The 19,474-nt window shown below is 47.4% G+C and overlaps 1 protein-coding gene across 1 annotated transcript in view; it reads right to left on the bottom strand.

Moving 5' to 3' along the window:
* CAMKK1 (calcium/calmodulin dependent protein kinase kinase 1) overlaps nucleotides 1-16,705 on the bottom strand; it is a gene marked incomplete at its 5' end in the record, with an annotated part of 45,337 nt that extends 28,632 nt beyond the window's left edge. The window contains 5 exons of the mRNA XM_081890450.1: nucleotides 909-1,042; nucleotides 1,308-1,359; nucleotides 4,478-4,531; nucleotides 8,240-8,287; nucleotides 16,253-16,705. Coding sequence (XP_081746576.1) covers nucleotides 909-1,042; nucleotides 1,308-1,359; nucleotides 4,478-4,531; nucleotides 8,240-8,287; nucleotides 16,253-16,705 — 741 coding nt within the window. The remainder of the gene's footprint in view (nucleotides 1-908; nucleotides 1,043-1,307; nucleotides 1,360-4,477; nucleotides 4,532-8,239; nucleotides 8,288-16,252) is intronic.
* Between the last annotated feature and the right edge of the window lie 2,769 nt (nucleotides 16,706-19,474).

Below are 19,474 nucleotides of genomic sequence, written 5' to 3'. Positions count from 1 at the left end.
AGGAACAGAGGCCACCTTACAGTTATCAGCGCCCTTAACAAACCACAACACCCAGAACTGTTTGGGAGAAGCCGTGACTGCTGAACTTACCATAGTGCTTTAAATCTATGGTGTGAGTGTGGCATTAGTTGCAATGGTGTACAGAGACTAGCAAGACTATACGGAAAAGATGGGTTTTAACTCTTGTATGTCTGTGGGACTGGGGAACAACATTATAAACGTTGCAGTCCTTCCCAAAGAGGGGGAAATCGCAAAATGTCTGGGGTTGGTTCCTGGAGAGCTTTACTCAGAACTTGGCCACATTCGAGAGAGAGAACAGTGCATTTTGATCTGAAAGCAGCAACAGGATGTAAAATGCATCTGATCTCCGGGAGAGTTTTAACAAAATCGAGTTGAGTTTTGAAACTATTTTCTTCTTTAGCTTCCTTACAAGTAAAAAGCCTGCCCAAGAGGACACATACAGCCCCTGTTACATGATCCTGCACACGCCATTTGCAGGGATGCTTCAGGATCAGGGATGTGAGTGGCGCTGTGGTCTAAACCACAGAGCCTAGGGCTTGTCAATCGGAAGATCGGTGGTTCAAATCTCCATGACGGGGTGAGCTCCCAGTGCTCAGTCCCAGCTCCTGCCAACCTAGCAGTTTGAAAGCACGTCAAAGTGCAAGTAGATAATTAGGTACCACTCTGGTGGGAAGGTAAACGGCGTTTCCATGTGCTGCTCTGGTTTGCCAGAAGTGGCTTAGTCATGCTAGCCACATGACCCGGAAAAACTGTCTGCAGACAAATGCCGGATCACTCGGCTAATAAAGCAAGATGAGCGCTGCAACCCCAGAGTCATTGGTAACTGGACCTAACGGTCAGGGGTCCCTTTACCTTCAGGGTAAGACATACAACAGAAACAAACAAACCTCAATCAGCTTGACAACGTTGATATGGTCCAGTTTCTTTAAGATGGCTATTTCCTGATAGATCCGCTCAAGGGGGGCCATGGGCTTTGCCTGTCCCCCGGCAGCAGCTTTCGACCCACGAGGCGGAGGCCGACCTTTACCCAAAGGAACAAGACACACCAGTTCACACTTTAGTTAGGAGTAGTTTTCCTTGTCTCCTTGCATGCTCATAAAGTTGTTGTCCTCACAAACTAAGTATCATCCCATATTGGCCCAGTTTTGCACCTTCCTTGAGAGTTTTGGCCTGGCTGGACTGTGTCCTTGAACTCCCAGAATGCCCCTTGTTTGCCTAGACGGAAGTGTGTGCCTGCCCTACCTTCAGATAAGCTCCCCAAGCCGTAAAAAGGCACAGATACTTACGTGGAAATCCATACTGTTTCAATAGCTTCTTTTTGGAGAGGACTTTCATGGCCTGTAGTGAAACAGAAGGGGTGGGGAGGAGACGTGTATTATAAAAAGTCAAGTAAGTAGTAATTTGGAGCAGTAAGTAGGACCCATTCTATTTCTTAGTTTGTTTTAAACTGTTTTTCAATACTGTGTTTTAATTGTGGTCAGCTTCCTGGGGACTATCGGAGGGTAAACAACAAAAGAGGAAGGAGCGACAAATCTGCCAGTTGTGGTCTCTCGATTTCTCTTCTCCCTCCACTCAGTTTACATTTGAAAAACAACGAAGCTATAGAATCACAGAACTGTAGAGCTGGAAGAGACCACGAGGGTCATCTATTCCAACCCGCTGCAATGCAGGAGCTTTTTTGCCCGAGGTGGAGCTTGAACCCACAACCCTGAGATTAAAAGTCTTGTGCTCTTACCAACTGAGCTATCCATATGAACATTTGAACACACATTCATGCATGCTCCTCTTAACATACTTCTTTTGCAAGCAATCTTGCCTAATATATGCAATTCCAATTTATTTATTTACCGTATTTTTCGCTCTATAGAACACACCCGATGATAGGATGCACCTTGTTTTAGAGGGGGAGAACAAGAAAAAAAACCTCCCCCTCTCTGCTCAGCGCCCCTTCAACAAAGCGGCAGGAGAAACGGAGCCCCTTCCATTTCTTCTCCTGCTTGGCTGAAGGGGCGCTGTGCAGCTCTCCCTCTCTGCTGAAGCCAGGAGAGTCTTGCCCTCCCGGCTTCAGCAAAAGGAACCTGAAGCCTCTGGAGCGCAGCAGGACTTTCCGCTGTGTTCCGCAGGCTTCAGGCGGCTATCCCTGAAGCCTGGAGAGCGAGAGGGGTCGGTGCGCACTGACCCCTCTCGCTCTCCAGGCTTCAGCTAAAGCAACGCAAAGCCTCTGGAACACGAAGGGAGTGCTCCCTCTGCGCTCCAGAGGCTTCGCGTTGCTGTCGCTGAAGCCAAGGAGCCTGCATTCGCTCCATAGGATGCACACACATTTCCCCTTAATTTCTGGAGGGGAAAAAGTGTGTCCTATAGAGCGAAAAATACGGTACTTCATTCAGACCCCACTTTTCCTCCTGGGAGCTCAAAGGTGGTGTACGTGGTCCTCTTCCTCCCCATCCTATCCTCACAACAAACCTGTGAAGTGGGTTAGGCCAAGAAAGTCTGTGAACAGACCCCCAAGGTCACCCAAAGCAGGGATTTGAACCCTGGTCTTTTCCAGGTCCTAGTAGCCTGACGCTGTCACCACGGTAATCTCAGCCTTAAAATCTGGACATATGCTTTAAAGGTAAGATCAAAAGGCACCAGAGCAACGCTCCCTCTTGTCTGCTGTAACCACCTTGAAGGGGGGGAAAGGACAGGGATAGGCGACGGTGAAAAAATTCAGCATATTGCTTGTGTGTGTGTGTTTGTGTGAGTGAGACAGAAAGAGAGAATCTGAATTGTTTCCAATTGTCAGAATTTTAAAAGGGTCCCAGGTAATTGGTGGTGCATTGCCTTTGCGTGAAATATTTCCATTGCCCACTTGACAGCTCTCGTCAAAGCCCTATCGGTGTTAACGTTGTTCTGCAAAGCGGAGATACATGGAACATGCAATCTCTTTTGGTATGAAAAGCCGCCTGTCAATCAAGTAGCGTGCTGGGGAGCTAACCGGCCATTAGCTCATTATGCAATTTGGAGCAGCTTCTCTTATGGGTCCCCCCTCCCTCCCAGGTGCCATTTTCTTTTGCTTTCTTCCTCAGTGGCCTCAGGCAATCTGGATAGCTCTGTGAATCAGGAGGTTTACTTGGTGAGCCGGCCAACAGAAACACCTTCCAAGATGTTTGAATGAGGAGTGGTGCTGTCCGCGATCTGTGCAGGGTCCTTCCAACTTCCTTTTTTTCGACTTAGGCCACCTTCATGTCATCCCGAGTGATACCCACTCTAAATAGTCATGGGTTTCCCCAAAGAATTCTGGGAGCTGGAGTTGGTTAAGGGTGCCGAGTTGTTAAAAGTAAAGGGACCCCTGACTGGCCGAGGGAGCCGGCGTACAGCTTCCAGGTCATGTGGCCATCATGACTAAGCCGCATCTGGCGAACCAGAGCAGCTCACGGAAACGCCGTTTACCTTCCCGCCCGAGCGGTACCTATTTATCTACTTGCACTCGACATGCTTTCGAACTGCTAGGTTGGCAGGAGCAGGGACCGAGCAACGGGAGCTCACCCCGTCACGGGGATTTGAACCACCGACCTTCTGATCGGCAAGTCCTAGGCTCTGTGGTTTAACCCACAGTGCCACACCGCGTCCCACTACCTAGTTGTTAGGATGCCCTTATTCCCCTCCCAGAACTACAATTCCCAGAGTTCCCTGGAAGAGAGATTGGTTGTTGCACTACTCTGGGAATAAAGAACATAAGAGCCTGCTGGATCAGGCCCAGGGTCCATCTAGTCCAGCCTCCTGCTCTCACAGTGGTGAGCCTGTGGGAAACCAGCAAGCAGGATTCGGGCACAAGAGAAACTCTCCCTTTTTGTGGCTTTCAGCAATTGGTATTCAGAAGAATTGCTGCCTCCATCTGCAACTCAGGGGATGAGGGGGCGGGAATAGGGATCTCCTTACAAACCCCCAGCACCCTTAACAGACTCCAGCTCCCAGAATTATTGGGGAGAATTCCTGCAATCTGAGCTGGCCTCCTCTGTCTCTAGGATGAAGCCCACCCACGAGACTGTGTTCCTGGACAAAGTGGGTTCTTTTGTGGTGGAACGGAGAATCCGTTCTCAAGGCAAGTGAACTCAACCAAACACAGACAGGCAAGAGCCTGTGGCAGTGCAGTAGTTAGAGTGTTGGACTAAGACCTGGGAGAGACCTGAGTTCAAATCCCTCACCCAAAAATGAAGCTCACTGATTGTGGGCCAGTCACTGCCTCTTGGCCTAACCTACTTCACAGGGTTGTTGTGGGGAGGGGGGGAGAGTAAATGAGAAGGCGGAGAGCCATGTAGGCCAACTTGAGCTCCTTGGAGGAAAAGGTGAGGTATAAATGCAACAAACAAACAAGGGATGAGTGAAACTAGGTTCCCCTGAGAGGTCAAATTTGATTGGAGGGAATATCCAGCCACTTGCATAGGGAACAGCAGGGAGCAGGGGAGGAACTTACATAATATTGGTCGTCACTTTCGTTGTAGGCCAGCTTCACGACGCCATAGGAGCCCTAAGAAATAAATGCACAGACAATTTCAGTTCAGACTAGAGAATGGCTCGTTGAAACATATGTTCGACGTTAGCAAATTTTTTTGGAAATAAATACTAGGATGTATGAAAATTATTGTGAAAGAAGAGTTGAAAATTCCAGAACACCCTCTTATACCTAATATATGGGGCTTGACAAATGGTCAACGTAAATGGATTCTTTGGGCCTGGACATCTGCAAAAAGATTAATATTGATATACTGGAAGGACAAAAATGTGGCTTCCTTTGATCAATGGGAGGGTGACATGAGAACTCCTGCAACCTCTTGCAGATTTGTATGTACCTTTCGTGTATTAATACACAGTTCTTTACCCTTTTTGCCTAATGTATCTATTTTCTGTAAGCTGTTTCCCCAAAATGCAGTTTTCTCATGATGCTTTGCACACTTTTCATTGGGCGAGCTGCATCCCAAAAATTAAGAGAAGAGTGGGGTTTTGAAGCACAGAGCGTCCACGTCTAAGTTCTGGAAGTATGAACAAAGGCTTGGAGGATACAGTTTGGATTCAAACGCTTCCTGCAGTGATTTAAATCCAAGCTGCTTTCTCAGCAGCGGGGGGAAAACAAAACAAGAAAAATGCCGCCTTGAAAAAATGGAGCATATTTTCGTTCTGGTGGAAAGAGTTTGCACTAAAAATACTGCTTACTTGGAAATGAAAAAAAGAAAGTAAAGCTCCCTTTCTAAATGCTCTGAATACAAACCTCCTTCTCTGCAGGGGGAAATATGTTTCGTTTTGAGTACTTCAAAAGGGCTTCCACTAAACATTAATCAGCTGGTCGGCGGCTACAGAGACTCCCTTTGAAGGTGCAACTCCCAGTGCTGAACGGCGCCGAAAGCGCATCTTCAAAGGTGGCTGCTGTAACTGCTGATTGTCAGTTGTCAGTTACTTCCCTTGGACTTTGACAGGTTTCAGTCACCTGACATGATTGTGACATCAGGTTGCTGACAGGTGTGCGGTCTTGCCCACCTGTCATCAGGGTAGGGGAGTAAGGATGTGGCCCGCTGGCCGGATACTGTTCCCCAACCCAAGTCTGCCTTATAAACTGAGTCAAGACCGCTGGTCCTCCTCCTAGCTCAGCACTGCATACACTGACTGGCAGCAGCTCTCCAGGGTCACAGGCTCAGGTGTCTCTCTCAACCCTACCTGGAGATGCTGCAGAACAAACCTGGGGCCTTCTGCATGCGAAGCAGGTGTCCTGCCACTGAGCCATGCCCCTTTCCCTGCTTCTGTCCTGCCACCTGACCACTTCCTGTTGGAAACAGGATGTCGGACCAAGCGGTCCTTTGCTCCAATCCGGCAGGGCTCCTGCAATGCCCCACCTACAAATGCCCAGAAGATTTTAGTTTCTTTTTTTTTTAAAAAAAAGCAACTTCTCTCTTGATATTCCAAAAAAATGTAAATTGTTGTTTAGTCGTGTCCGACTCTTTGTGACCCCATGGACCAGAGAACACCAGGCACTCCTGTCTTCCACTGCCTCCCGCAGTTTGGTCAAACTCATGCTGGCAGCTTCAAGAACACTGTCCAACCATCTCGTCCTCTGTCATCCCCTTCTCCTTGTGCCCTCCATCTTTCCCAACATCAGGGTCTTTTCCAGGGCGTCTTCTCTTCTCATGAGGTGGCCAAAGTATTGGAGCCTCAGCTTCAGGATCTGTCCTTCCAGGGGGCACTCAGGGCTGATTTCCTTAAGAATGGAGAGGTTTGATCTTCTTGCAGTCCATGGGACTCTCAAGAGTCTCCTCCAGCACCATAATTCAAAAGCATCAATTCTTCGGTGATCAGCCTTCTTTATGGCCCAGCTCTCACTTCCATACATCACTACTGGGAAAACCATAGCTTTAACTATACGGACCTTTGTCGGCAAGGTGATGTCTCTGCTTTTTAAGATGCTCTCTAAGTTTGTCATTGCTTTTCTCCCAAGAAGCAGGCAGGCGTCTTTTAATTTCGTGACTGCTGTCACCATCTGCAGTGATCATGGAGCCCAAGAAAGTAAAATCTCTCACTGCCTCAATTTTTTCACCTCCTGGCAAATAGAACAGCGTGTCGGACCAAGTGGTCCATTGCTCTGATCCGGCAGGACTCCTGCGATGACCCATCTACAAATTCCCAAAAGATTTTAGTTTCTTTTTCCCCCTCTCTTGATATGCCAAAAAAAATGTAAATAAAGGTGCTTAAATGGAAGGAGCTAAACTGAGTTCAAAGGCAGATGATCTACCTACGCAAACCTTTTCATCGGTTGAAAGAGATTCATGAGGATGGAAAGCTCTTTGATCAGGCAGAGAACTTCTGTCAGTGGAATGGGGAGATGGGTTATTTTTTATCTAGCCAATTCCCTCTTCCCCACCCCGGGCCACCTCCCACAGACTTCCAAAATTCAATCGTCAGGCCAGCGTGGTCCAACATGGGGGGGCCTGAGGGCTACATGCCTTTTCCCATCAACATTTCATGACTTCCCACCCCCTGACTTCCCAAGGTCAGGTAAGGAGGTGCTGGGATTTGGGAAAGAGGTGTGTGGGCTCCGACCGGGTCCTAGAGTCCTCCACGCTCCTTGCCAAAGCCTAGCTGGCACTTTCCCATCTTTGGAAAGGAGGTGGGAGGGCTCTAGGACCCTGCCAGGGCCTTGCGCCTCCTTCCAAAAGCCCAGCACCAGTTTTGGGAAGGCAGCAAGAGGGCTGGCTGTTCTCATGTTCTTGCAAAACATGCTTATCTGTTGGGCTGCCTCCCAGGGACACTTATGTGTTGGAGCGCAGACTTTAGGCTCTTTTCCATGAAGGGCAGAGGAAGGGGACATCTCTGATTCTCGTCACGCGGAGCCCAGGTGCTGCAGTGCTGGGAACTCTGCCATGTGCAAATTTCGATATACACAGTCATTATCTCTGTAGCAGGAGGCTGGCACAGGATTCCCGAAGGCAAGCAGGAGAAGAACACCAGCCGTTCCTCCGCTTACCTGCTGCCTGTAGCGGGAAGAGGCTTGGATCGGTGCAGTCAACAACAGCACCTTCCCTTATTCCTGCAACCTCACTTGTTCGGCACATTGAGCCTCATCACATTTGTTAAGAGTGAGCCGGCATTACAGCAGTGCTCCAAGACATCAGCAGTGGCTCAAAAACTCACAATCAAATGACACGTTGGCTTCTGGTTCCGCTCTGCCTTGATGGAGGCAGCCCTCACGACATCAGGAGATCATGTTAGTTCAAATTATATTTGTACAAGCGAGGATGGGAGAAACTGGATTATAAATATGGAATATAACATCAAATGGAACTGTGTGTATAAAAAGGGGGGGGGGAGCTCTATTTTGCAAAAGGTTTACGATGGAAACCATCCTTTATTAGTTACGTATGAACTGAATAACACTAAGAGGACTTGGAAGTATAATTGCTCATATATCTTTAGTTGGAAGGCAGGATGAAAGGAGTCGCCATCAGGACTTTGCATTCTCCCTACAGTTCCAAGATAGCACGGAAGGAACTTGGAGCATAAAATAGTATAAAACGGTCATTAGAAGCAGCGATTAAAAACAGATATTTAAAAACAGTAGGCATAATAAAATTACCAAAATATACATAACAATCAACAAGTTTTTTTAATAAACATATACAGAATAAAATTGCATAGAACCCCAAAAATGTGGTTCTGATGAAGTAGTTGAGGAAGAGTTGAGGTTACATACCTTGCCTATTTCGCTTTTCAACTTATATTGGTTCAGCTGCACACAATCCTGCAGGGGTAGAAATAGAGATGCAGTTAGGGTAGCTAGTTCAAAAGGATTGCATTTGGAGGCTGATATGGGCAAATTGGTCAGTTTCTCATTTTTCCTGTTAGCTCTCCTCACATCCACATCAGCTGACTTTTTTTTTTTAAGTAATCACGAAAACCCGTCAGCATTTTTGTGAGAATTTCTCCTAATGCAAACATTCACAGATGCACTTTTGCCCAATATCCCTGATTCCGCAGATCGTATTTCCCCTGAAAGTTACGTTTCCCATAATACAATGCACTTCTGTATGTCCTTTTCGCCAACACATGAATTTTAATGCACGTCTCAATAGATGCATTTTGGCACACAATTATCTTGGATGGAGAAACTGCGTTTCAAAAATGTGGATACTTTCAAACATCAAGGGATGGCTGTGTTTCAATTTGCGAGCTGTTTTGGATACTGTGAATTAGGTAATATTTGCCTTTCGGTGCAAATTGAACCGAATTCTTCCCTCGCCCCAAATTCAGCGACAACAGTGAGGGCTAATAATGGCATCTGAGCACCGCAACCCAGCTTCATTGTGAGGCGACGAGGAAGAATACCCCCTTAGTATTTGTGATCTGCAGACAGGAAAAGTACACCCTCAGAGGCAAGCCAGGTTCCCTCTGCCTGTCACTTCTCCTCAGTCACACAGTCTGAGTGAGATGCTAGGTCCGCTTCCCTCAGCTGAATGCATGAAGCGAGTCTTTCCGTTTCAAAAGGGAGGAGGCACTACCGTGCAGAGAGGCTGTCAAATGCGACCGGGCTCTGAAGGCAGCTCGCTCTGAAGGTTTTTTGCCGCCTCCGGCCAATTTTTGTACGAAAAGTCTGCCCTCTGCCAGACGCTGTAGTCAGCATAACAAACCAAGCCATCTAAGTCTGGGTTGGGATTTGTTAACGGAGGATACATGAGGTAAAATAATCTGGGTCTATTCATCAGGTGCATTTTAGCTGATTAAGGGACTCACTGATGAAAGCGACAACCCTAAACACACTTACTAGGGCCGTGTTTGCCACACAGTGCGTATCTAAACTATGGAACTCCCTCCCACTGGAGACAGGGGGTGGTCACCAACTTGGATGGCTTTAAAAGAGGATTGGACAAATTCACGGAGGATAGGACTATTGACGGCCACAAGCCACGCCATGCTCTGCCTCCATGGTTGGGGTTTATTGGTAGTTCGTTTATTTGTAGTAATATGCTATGATCGTAGTAATGTTATCCTTTTTTGTAAACTGCAGCCGGTGCAGAATTTGGCAGCCAGGTTGCTTACCAGGACAAAATCCTCTGAGTGTGCAATACCAGTCCTGGCCCAACTGCTCTGGCTACCAATTGGTTCCAGGCCCAATTCAAAATGCTGGTTCCGACCTATAAAGGTTTATGCGGCTCAGGGTCCCAACACCTCAAGAACTTCATCTCTCTGTATGAACTGACCCAGGTGCTGCGATCATCACCTGAGGCCCTTCTTTGTGTGCCCCCCTCCATGGGACGTTTGGAGGGTGGCAACACAAGAACAGGGCCTTTTCATTGGTGGCTCCTCGCTTGTGGAACGCTCTCTTCCCAGCGCAGCTCGCCTGGCGCCATCATTACATAACTTTAGGTGCCAGGCAAAAATATTCCTTTTTTTATCAGGTCTTTTACCTATGGCCTTTTTGCTGGGATGTTTTAAGTTTGTTTTTTCTCCAAGTGCCCCACACAATGAAATCCTGAGGGCTCTTAAGATGAAGAGGGCCTTTCTGCAAAGCCCCTCACTTCCGGTCTGTGAAATGCTATCCTGAGAGAGTCCCTTTTCATTTCCTTCCCAGCCAAAGACCTTTTATTGTGCTCCCAAGCCTTTTAACACCTCTCTATCTTTAAAACATCATTGCTCTTTTAATTTCATCTCCACAGGTCGATGACAAACGATTCTTCTTCTTCTTTTTAGTTTTTCCAGCTGAGCTGAGTTTTCTCAGATTCTTAACTGCGGCTTTAATTGGCATCTATCTATGTTGGATTTTATGGCTGGATTTTATTGCTAGGGAGGGTTTTTTAAAAATTGATTTATGTTTTTTATTGAATTTTATTGTACAATTCAATGTGCAATGTTTTAATTTTGTCTGTGTCACCTAGAGTATAGTTTTTTCTTAAGCAAGCAGCTTGTAAACTGAATAAAACAGAACATGATACAGCCAGCCGTTCAGCTTTTGGTCCACTGAAAATATGTTCAATCCACCCCTTAAAACATGAGTGGGGAAACTTTTCCAGTCTGAGGGCCATATTTCGGTCCAAGGCTACCTTCCAGGGGCCACATTCTAGTGGTGGGCGGAGCCAGATTCAAAAGTGAGCGGAGCAGTGAATGAGACTTTTACCTTTCTACACTGGCCTAGTTTCTATAATCACACGCCCCTCTCTATCTTCCATCAAGATAAGCAAGAAGCATCATCAGGGCTGAAGGTCATAGTCCAGCCAAGCAAAAACACTCAAGAAGGGTGTGAAGGCCTGGTTCCCATGGCAACTAAGGAGTAAGTACAGAAGACCATTTTCCTAACAACTCAGCCCTGGATCCTGTGTGAGTGTCTGGAGGCGGTTGGAGGATGGATGGTGGCTAACAGATTGAGGTTGATTCCTGACAAGACAGAAGTACTGTTTTGGGGGGACAGGAAGCGGGCAGGTGTAGAAGACTCCCTGGTCCTGAATGGGGTAACTATGCCCCTGAAGGACCAGATGCGCAACCTGGGAGTCATTTTGGACTCACAGCTGCCTATGGAGGCGCAGGTTAATTCTATGTCCAGGGCAGCTTTTTACCAGCTCCATCTGGTACGCAGGCTGAGACCCTATCTGCCCACAGACTGTCTCTCCAGAGTGGTGCATGCTCTAGTTATCGCCCACTTGGACTACTGCAATGCGTTTTACGTGGGGCTACCTGGAAACTATAACTAATCCAGAATGCAGCAGCTAGACTGGTGACTGGAAGCGGCCGCCGAGACCACATAACACTGGTCTTGAAAGACCTACATTGGCTCCCAGTACATTTCTGAGCACAATTCAAAGTGTTGGTGATGACCTTTAAAACCCTAAATGGCCTCAGTCCTGAAGGAGTGTCTCCACCTCCATCGTTCTGTCCAGACACTGAGGTCCAGCGCCAAGGGCCTTCTGGCGGTTCCCTTGCTGCGAGAAGCGAAGTTACAGGGAACCAGGCAGAGGGCCTTCTCGGTAGTGGCACCCGCCCTGTGGAACGCCCTCCCACCAGATATCAAAGAGAAGAACAACTACCAGACTTTTAGAAGACATCTGAAGGCAGCCCTCTTTAGGGAAACTTTTCATGTTTAGCAGAATACTGTATTTTAATACTTTGTTGGAAGTCGTCCAGAGTGGCTGGGGAAACCTGGCCAGACAGGCGGGGTATAAATAATAAATTATATTATATATTATATCTTGGAGTAAGAGGCTTCTTGTTATGGGCTGGTTGAACGCAGAGGAATGGTAGGAATGACCAGATGGGGAGCCACCAAGGGAAGAAGGCTCAGAGCTTGGAGAGCGGTGGTGGGACAACGTTGAATGGTCACAGGGAGAAAGGAGATCAAGAGACAGAGATGAATCAGGCTAGTGAAGAGTCACGGGTGTCTCCTGCTGCAACAAGCTCCTCTCCTCCCTATGTCTCTCAGAACCAGAAGAGGAATGAAAAAGGTGGAGCAGCGACAGGCTGCACACAGGCACAGTCTCCAATTGATTGGAAAAAGTCACGGAGAAGAGGGGACGGCTGTGGGGACGCAGGGACTTTCAGTCTTGGCACCTGATGTCATGGAGGAGCACCAATGGGGATGAGCTGCTGTGCCCTTTAGGCCTGACACTCAGCCAAGTTTACAGAGACTGTGTTTTTGCAAATACCATCGTACCTTGGAAGTTGAATGGAAGCCGTTCGGAAACCAAAGCACGTGGAAGCTGCGGAGCCCCAGCTTCGGCTTCCAAAAATAGTTCGCAAACCGGAACAGTCACTTTTGGGTATGCGGTGTTCGGGAGCCAAAACGTTCAAGAACTAAGATGTTCGGAAACCAAGGTACGACTGTAACTCCAACTTTGAACGGTGTGATTTACTGCCGCTGGGCTCTGTGACATTTCCTCTGCTTCATCATTTATTAGAACTTGTGGACACCCAACAGAATGTTAGAAGATTTGGGGCAGATAAAGATTTGGGCAGAGTTAAACTGCGGGACTCTCTTCCCACTTGGACGGCTTTAAAGGAGGATTGGACAAAGCTATTAGCCTCCAGAGTCAGGTCCTGGTTGCTGGTCTCCCACAGGTGTCTGAGTGGCCACTGTGAGGCCATGATGCTGAGCTAGACAGGCCATTGGCCGGATGTTGCAAACCTTTCTTCTGCTCTTCTCTGCCTCTGATGAAATGGCTTGGGTTTTGTGTGGCTGGGGGGAAAGCTCCAGACACCTGATACACGAGGGTAGAAGGGCCACATTTGACCCCAGGCCTAAGGTCTTAAAATGCAATGCTGTCTAAGGATGCAATCCTTCTCTGTTGACACGAGCGTAGCCTCAGTTGTGTAGCACAGCAGGCAGCCACCAATCCATCATGGATCTTCACCAATGGGAATAAGCCAACAAAACAGCTGTGATTGATCTCATCTTCGTTTTTACCAGGGATGTAACTTGCGTAATGACTCGCAACCACGGTGTGAGGGATAATGCTGCCTCTGACAGTGATGGATTACCCCCAAGCAGCCTGCGCCAGGGGAAAGGTGTCGCTTCGGAAAGTATTCCAATGTATCTGAATGTCACTAGAAAAGGGCTCAGGGAGAAAGACGTCTTGGGGTGAGGCAAATGCCACGCCATGCTGAACAACTTGACTATCGAAAATGTGTCTAAACAGGAAAGACAGTGGCACGGGAGGAGGCGATTGGAATACTTTGTGCCGTTCTGGTCGCTTCGCCCCAAAAAGGGGTTGGAAAAGGTTCAGAAAAGAGCCATCAAAATGACCAAAGGAATGCAGTGACTCACCTACGAGGAAAGACTGCAGAATTTGGGAATCTTTTGAGAAAAGGCGCGGCGAAATGATAGAACTTAAAAATATTGTGTATGGCATGGAGAAAGTGGTTCTTATTCCGCTCCAGAAACACTAGAACTCCAGGTCATCCAGATTCCAGACAGATAAAAGGATGACCTTCTTCTCACAGTGCATTGTTAACCTATGGAACTCACTCCCACAGGAGGCAGTGAGGACACTCAACCCAGATGACTTGGCAAAGCTTATTTCTGGCCGCTGGGTTTCTTTCCCATTTCCGATGTCAACTTTGCACAGCGCAGCCCGACAGACAGCTTTATTTGCAGCAGCTGTCATTTTGAATGGGTCGATCTATTCTTATCTTGTGTGTATTTGCACTCCGTGTAGAAATGCAACTGAACTACAACAAATCCCACCGGATTTCATGACCTTTCGGCCCCACTGTTTGTACATTTCTTTATATATATTAAAAAATGCTTTCCTGCTGCAGCACTGTACAAATATGTCTGTCTACGCATCACACGGAGAGGGCTCTGCTCCTCAAAAGCTGATGCTGCAATAGAACAGTGTTGTGAGACCTTCTGCTGGTACTCTGGGGCTCCAACACCCTCACAAGGAAGGCCACTTTGGCCGATCTATCTATCTATCTATCTATCTATCTATCTATCTATCTATCATCTATCGCTTTTCCTAGCACAGCTGCCAACAATCAGGCACCTGCCCACCGTTTGCCCGCATTAAAATTTCAAACTGTGCCCATATTCTGCTCTTGTGTGCACCGTGTGCTGGGAAATGTGGCACACGTCAGCTGATAAAATAATCATGAGCCAGCCGCTGCTAGAATTCCCCAAAGACAGGCGCCAAAGGTACACACGGAGCCAACAGCGCGGCAACTTTAAAGCAGAAAAAACTTGGCGTGTAAAAATAAGTTCCTGATGCTGAGTTGAGCTGGGGGAAGACCTGCAGCCTGGTGCATCTTAGGTTCAGATGCAGGGTGGGGTAAACACGTTGTCCACCTGCTGAGAGCCACATTCGTGTCTGGGTAACCTTCCGGGAGTCGTGTGCCAGGGTGGGTGGGGCCAGAGGCAAAAGTAGGTGGAGCAAAGAATGCAATTATTAGCTGTGTACAGCAGGCTAGTTCCTATGCCAAGCATAGGCAAACTCAGCCCTCCAGATGTTTTGGGACTGCCTATGCCTGACCTATGCCCACCCACTCCTCTCTAGCCTCCCACCAGACAAGCAAGAGGCATAGTTAGAGTTGGAAAACACATCCCAGCCAGGGGAGAACATTCAAGGAGGGTGTGAGAGATGGGAGGGTGAGGGGTGTGGCTTGGAGAGGGTCTCAAGGGCCTGACAGAGAGGCCTGAAGGGCCACATTTGATCTCCAGGCCTGAAGTGCCCCATCCCTGGTTTGGCTGGCAGGTGGAAAGAAGATTAAGGGAGACACAATAGTGGTCTTCAAATATCTGAAGAGCTGCCGTGTAGAAGATGGAGCAGAGCAAATGTTGTCCCCCATCTTCAAAAAGGGGGGGAAGGAAGACCCAGGTAACTACAGAGCTTGACATTGATACCAGGGAAGGTCCTTGAGCAGATAATTCAACAGTCGGTCTGTGAGCATTTAGAAAAGGATACTGTGATTACCAAGACCCAGCATGGGTTTCTCAAAAATTAGTTATGCCAGGCCAATCTGATTTCTTTTTTTGATGGAATTACAAACTTGGTGGATCAGGGGAATGCTGTGGACATAGTGTATCTTGATTTCAGTAAGGCTTTTGACAAAGTCCCCCATGATGTTCTCGTAAGGAAATGTGAGTTGAATGAGGTAACTGTTAGGTGGATTTGTAGCTGGTTGACTGACCGAACCCAAAGAGTGCTTCCTCATCATCCTGTAAAAAAGTGGGAAGTGAGGTACCGCAGGGTTCTGTCCAGGGCCCGTTGTTGTTCAACGTCTTTATAAATGACCTGGATGAAGGATTTGAGGGGATGCTCATCAAATCTGCAGATGCCACCAAACTATTCTATTATTGGGTACGTTTACTCCAGAAGGCAGGACTTAGGACCATGGAGTGGAGATTACAGTGGTGCCCCGCAAGACGAACGCCTCGCAAGACGAAAAACCCGCTAGACAAAAGGGTTTTCCGTTTTGGAGGCGCTTCGCAAAACGAATTCCCCTATGGGGTTGCTTCGCAAGACGAAAAAAATCTTGCATCCCCCCGCGGGTTTTTTTCGCTTTTTTCGCCCTTTTCTTAAGCCGCTAAGCCGCTTATCAGCTGTTCCGCTGATAAGCCGCTTAACAGCTGATCGCTGGAAGCCGCTTGACAGCTGTAGCGCTAATCCGCTAAGCTGTCAATGGGCTTGCTTCGCAAGACGAAAAAACCGCTATACGAAGAGCCTCATGGAACGGATTAATTTCGTCTTGCGAGGCACCATTATACGTTAAATGGTGGATTGCATTAATAAATACACAGTGTTTTACCTAATGTACACATTTCTGCAAGGCAATTTCCCTTAATATAATGTGTTTCATTTCAAATTTCAATGAAGTGCAGATTTCAAAGAATGGCTGTGTCTCAGTTCACATATTGCTTCAGAAAGGGGCGAATTAAGTAGGTTTCCCTTTCAACACAAACCAATTCCTCCCACATCCCAAACCAAAGTTAGTCAAGTTATGTCAGCGCTTCAGGTAGATAATCCCACAATTGCTTCTCTCACTCGCCGACTGTAAAACTGCAGTAGTAACGACAGCAGCAGCATTAATAACAATACATTAAATAACTATCTGTTTGCTTCCTTTTCACAGCCCCACAAAATGGCTGCCAGAGGAGTTTGCCTCACTCTGTCTAATGGCAGAGCTGGCTGTGTGAATTTCATTTATCAGTTCACCAAAAATGTATTTTTCAACCGCCCTTTGTTAACAGCACACCCCATCCATCCAAAAGGGAGAGCCAACCCACCGCAGCATCTGAAATGGAGACTCGATGGGACTCTATCGTCGGCCGCCGAACTATCCGTGGCGAGATGTGAGTGGAAGGGCCCGTGGCGTAAGGACCAAAGCCTGCGGCATCCGAAGAAGCCAAGTAGTTCCCCGCGGGCTTTTCCTGAAGGGAGTATTTCCGGCCAGAGAGGATGGGTCTTGCTGAAGCCCTCTTAGGGGCAAGCAACTCGTGAGCACCATCTAGTTCTTCGGATGTTCCCGAATCAACATCAACCCCGTTCCTTTGGTTGTTGGCAGCCATCTTGGAGAACCCAACGTCATTCTCTGCGATGGTTCCTTGACCGTTTTGGTCGGCAGCGTCAGGGCCGACGGCAACGTGGATCGCCGCGACTCTCTCGGCGAGCTCCGTCTGGGTGTCTTTGCAACAGACGTCGGGGATTTGGACTGCTGTCTCGGCTGCAGAATCCCCCATCCTCAATTCGTGGCTTTCCGCGTTCTTAGATGACAACAACGGAGGGTGCTGGAGCGGTGTGGCTCATGGGAAGCATCTGAGGTGGAGATCCTGCTGCATGGACACCTGGAAAGTATCACAAAAAGTCATCGTCAAGCCTGCGTAGTTGTAACTAAGTAAGATCATAAGAAGAGCTTGCAGGATCAGGCCAGTGACCCATCTAGTCCAACACCCTGTTCTCACAGGGTCCAAGCCTGTGGGAAACCAGCAAGCAGGATTCGAACATAAGAGCCCTCTCCTATGCTGTGGTTTCCAGCCACTGTGAATGTCATCAGACCCCGAGGACAGCATCCTGACTCTAACAAATAAAGAAAATTGTTTTTAAAAGTATATGTGATTACGCTGCAATAGGAATAATCATTGCGAATACAGTAACCAATATCTGTATATTTTCTGTTTGCATGTTTAAATTTAATGGTATTTTTCCTCATTATGTCCTTATTTCTTACATGTCGCTGAATTAAAAATAGTTTTAAAAAACAAATAAATAATAAATTCACGTCTTCATATTTCTTCATCAGTTTAAGATTTTTAAAAAAGTCCTTGGGAAAGTTCATCGGCATGAATTTCTTCAATGTATAGTATTAATGCTGTTTAACATGCACATTTTTGCAAAGCCGTTTCCCCTAATATAATGCTTTTCTAGTTACAGATAGGTAGCCGTGTTGGTCTGCCATAGTCAAAACAAAAAAAATTCCTTCCAGTAGCACCTTAAAGACCAACTAAGTTAGTTCTTGGTATGAGCTTTCGTGTGCATGCACACTTCTTCAGATGCTTTTCTGAATGCTATTTTCAATTATATGTGTTGTGTATATTTGTGTTCTTATATTGTGATCCTTGATGAAGGGTAGTATAATAAGAATAAGAATATGCATTTTTATGTACATTTCACTCACATATAGGTATTTTTAAAAAACATATTACTTGACTGGAAAACTGTGGTGCAAAATTCAGCAAAGTGTGTATTTCTAAAGATGGCTGTGTATTGGTTCTTAGACTATTATGGAAACTGCAAATTTCATAGATTTGCCTTTAAGTGGGTGGATTCGCCTTTAAATGTGAGCTGAATCATATTTCTCTCCCATCCCTACACCCAATCAAGCATGTTCCCTGGACAGTTCACATGTTGAAAAACCCTAAAACACAGTCAAAAACAGAAACCAGAGCAGCTTGGATGCCAGCATGACACTAGATCAAAACCATTGGAAACCTATCAACTGCGCAATGATATGCAAGCAAATGACAAGAACGCAGGGCAAGGCATGGAAAGGTCGGGGTGTGACAACAGCAAAGAACTGTTTGATCAGTGTTGCAAACCACGGACTGTCTGAATCCCAAACAGGCCTCTTATTGCAAAGGATTCACACACAACCAGCACCCTCCCCTGTTTCATCATTTCCTCCATTCCTTCTGCTTTGATTTAGAAATAGTGCGGCCACTTCATTCCGACACGAAAAGCAGAAGCGTCCTTGCACCATGTCTGCCAAAAAGCTTCCCCTTCTTTCTTCTAAGGCTGCATCCATGCCGTTCAGTGGTACCTCTGGATGCGAACGGGATCCGTTCCAGAGCCCCGTTCGCATCCTGAAGCGAACGCAACCCGCATCTGCGCATCACAATCTGCCACTTCTGCGCATGCGCTTGACGTCATGCGCATGCATGAGCGGCGAAACCCGGAAGTAACACACTACGTTACTTCCGGGTCGCCGCGGAGCACAACCCGAAAATATTCACCCCGAAGCTACTTCAACCCGAGGTATGACTGTACATTTAAAGAGCTATGAGTCGCAGCTTCCCCCAAAGGATTCTGGGAGCTGTAGTTTGTTAAGGGTGCTGAGGGTTGCCAGGAGACCCCCGTTCCCCTCACAGAGCTACAGTTTCCAGAGTGACTTAACAGTTGATCCCTCTTCCCAGGGAACTCTGGGAATTGTGGCTTTGCGAAGGCAACAGGTCCACTGTAAGAATTCTCAAACGCCAGCTCCCAGAATTCTTTGGTGGAAGCCATGAATGTTTGAAGTGGCCTAAGGCTGGGGTGGAAGACCCTCAAGCCAAGGGCCTTTGGCCACTGTCCCCCACTAGTCCAGCTCTGAATTTTGCTACATGTTTTTCCTGGATGGGATGAGTGATGCCTCTTGGGGTCCGCAGGGTCCCAAGTTGGGAACCACTGAAATAGAGGGTGCCTTCGCAGGGAAGACCTCTGGCCACCCCCCATCTTTCACCCAACTCAGGGAAGCTGGCAGTGTGTCACAATATGGACTGAAGGGGAGAAGGACTCTTGTTAAAACTTCCTCCTCCTTTTCTCTGAGGCGAACAGGGCCAATGCAAATTTTCCCTGTCCGGAGATGATGACGATAATAATAATAATAATAATAATAATAATAATAATAATAATAATTTATTATTTATACCCCGCCCATCTGGCTGGGCCTCCGCAGCCACTCTGGGCGGCTTCCATAAAAACCAAAAATACAGTAAAATATCACATGTTAAAAACTTCCCTGAACAGGGCTGCCTTAAGATGTCTTCTGAATGTCAGGTAGTTGTTTATCGCTTTGACATCTGCTGGAAGGGCGTTCCACAGGGTGGGCGCCACTACCGAGAAGGCCCTCTGCCTGGTTCCCTGTAGCTTTGCTTCTCGCAATGAGGGAACCGCCAGAAGGCCCTCGGCGCTGGACCTCAGCGTCCGGGCAGAATGATGGGGGTGGAGACGCTCCTTCAGGTATACTGGACCGA

Source organism: Podarcis melisellensis (assembly GCF_964234715.1).
Source record: "Podarcis melisellensis genome assembly, chromosome: 15".
In the NCBI taxonomy this organism is placed as follows: Eukaryota; Metazoa; Chordata; class Lepidosauria; order Squamata; family Lacertidae; genus Podarcis; species Podarcis melisellensis.
The sequence above is the reverse complement of the archived record's forward strand: the minus strand, read 5'-3'. Positions and strand labels throughout refer to the sequence as shown.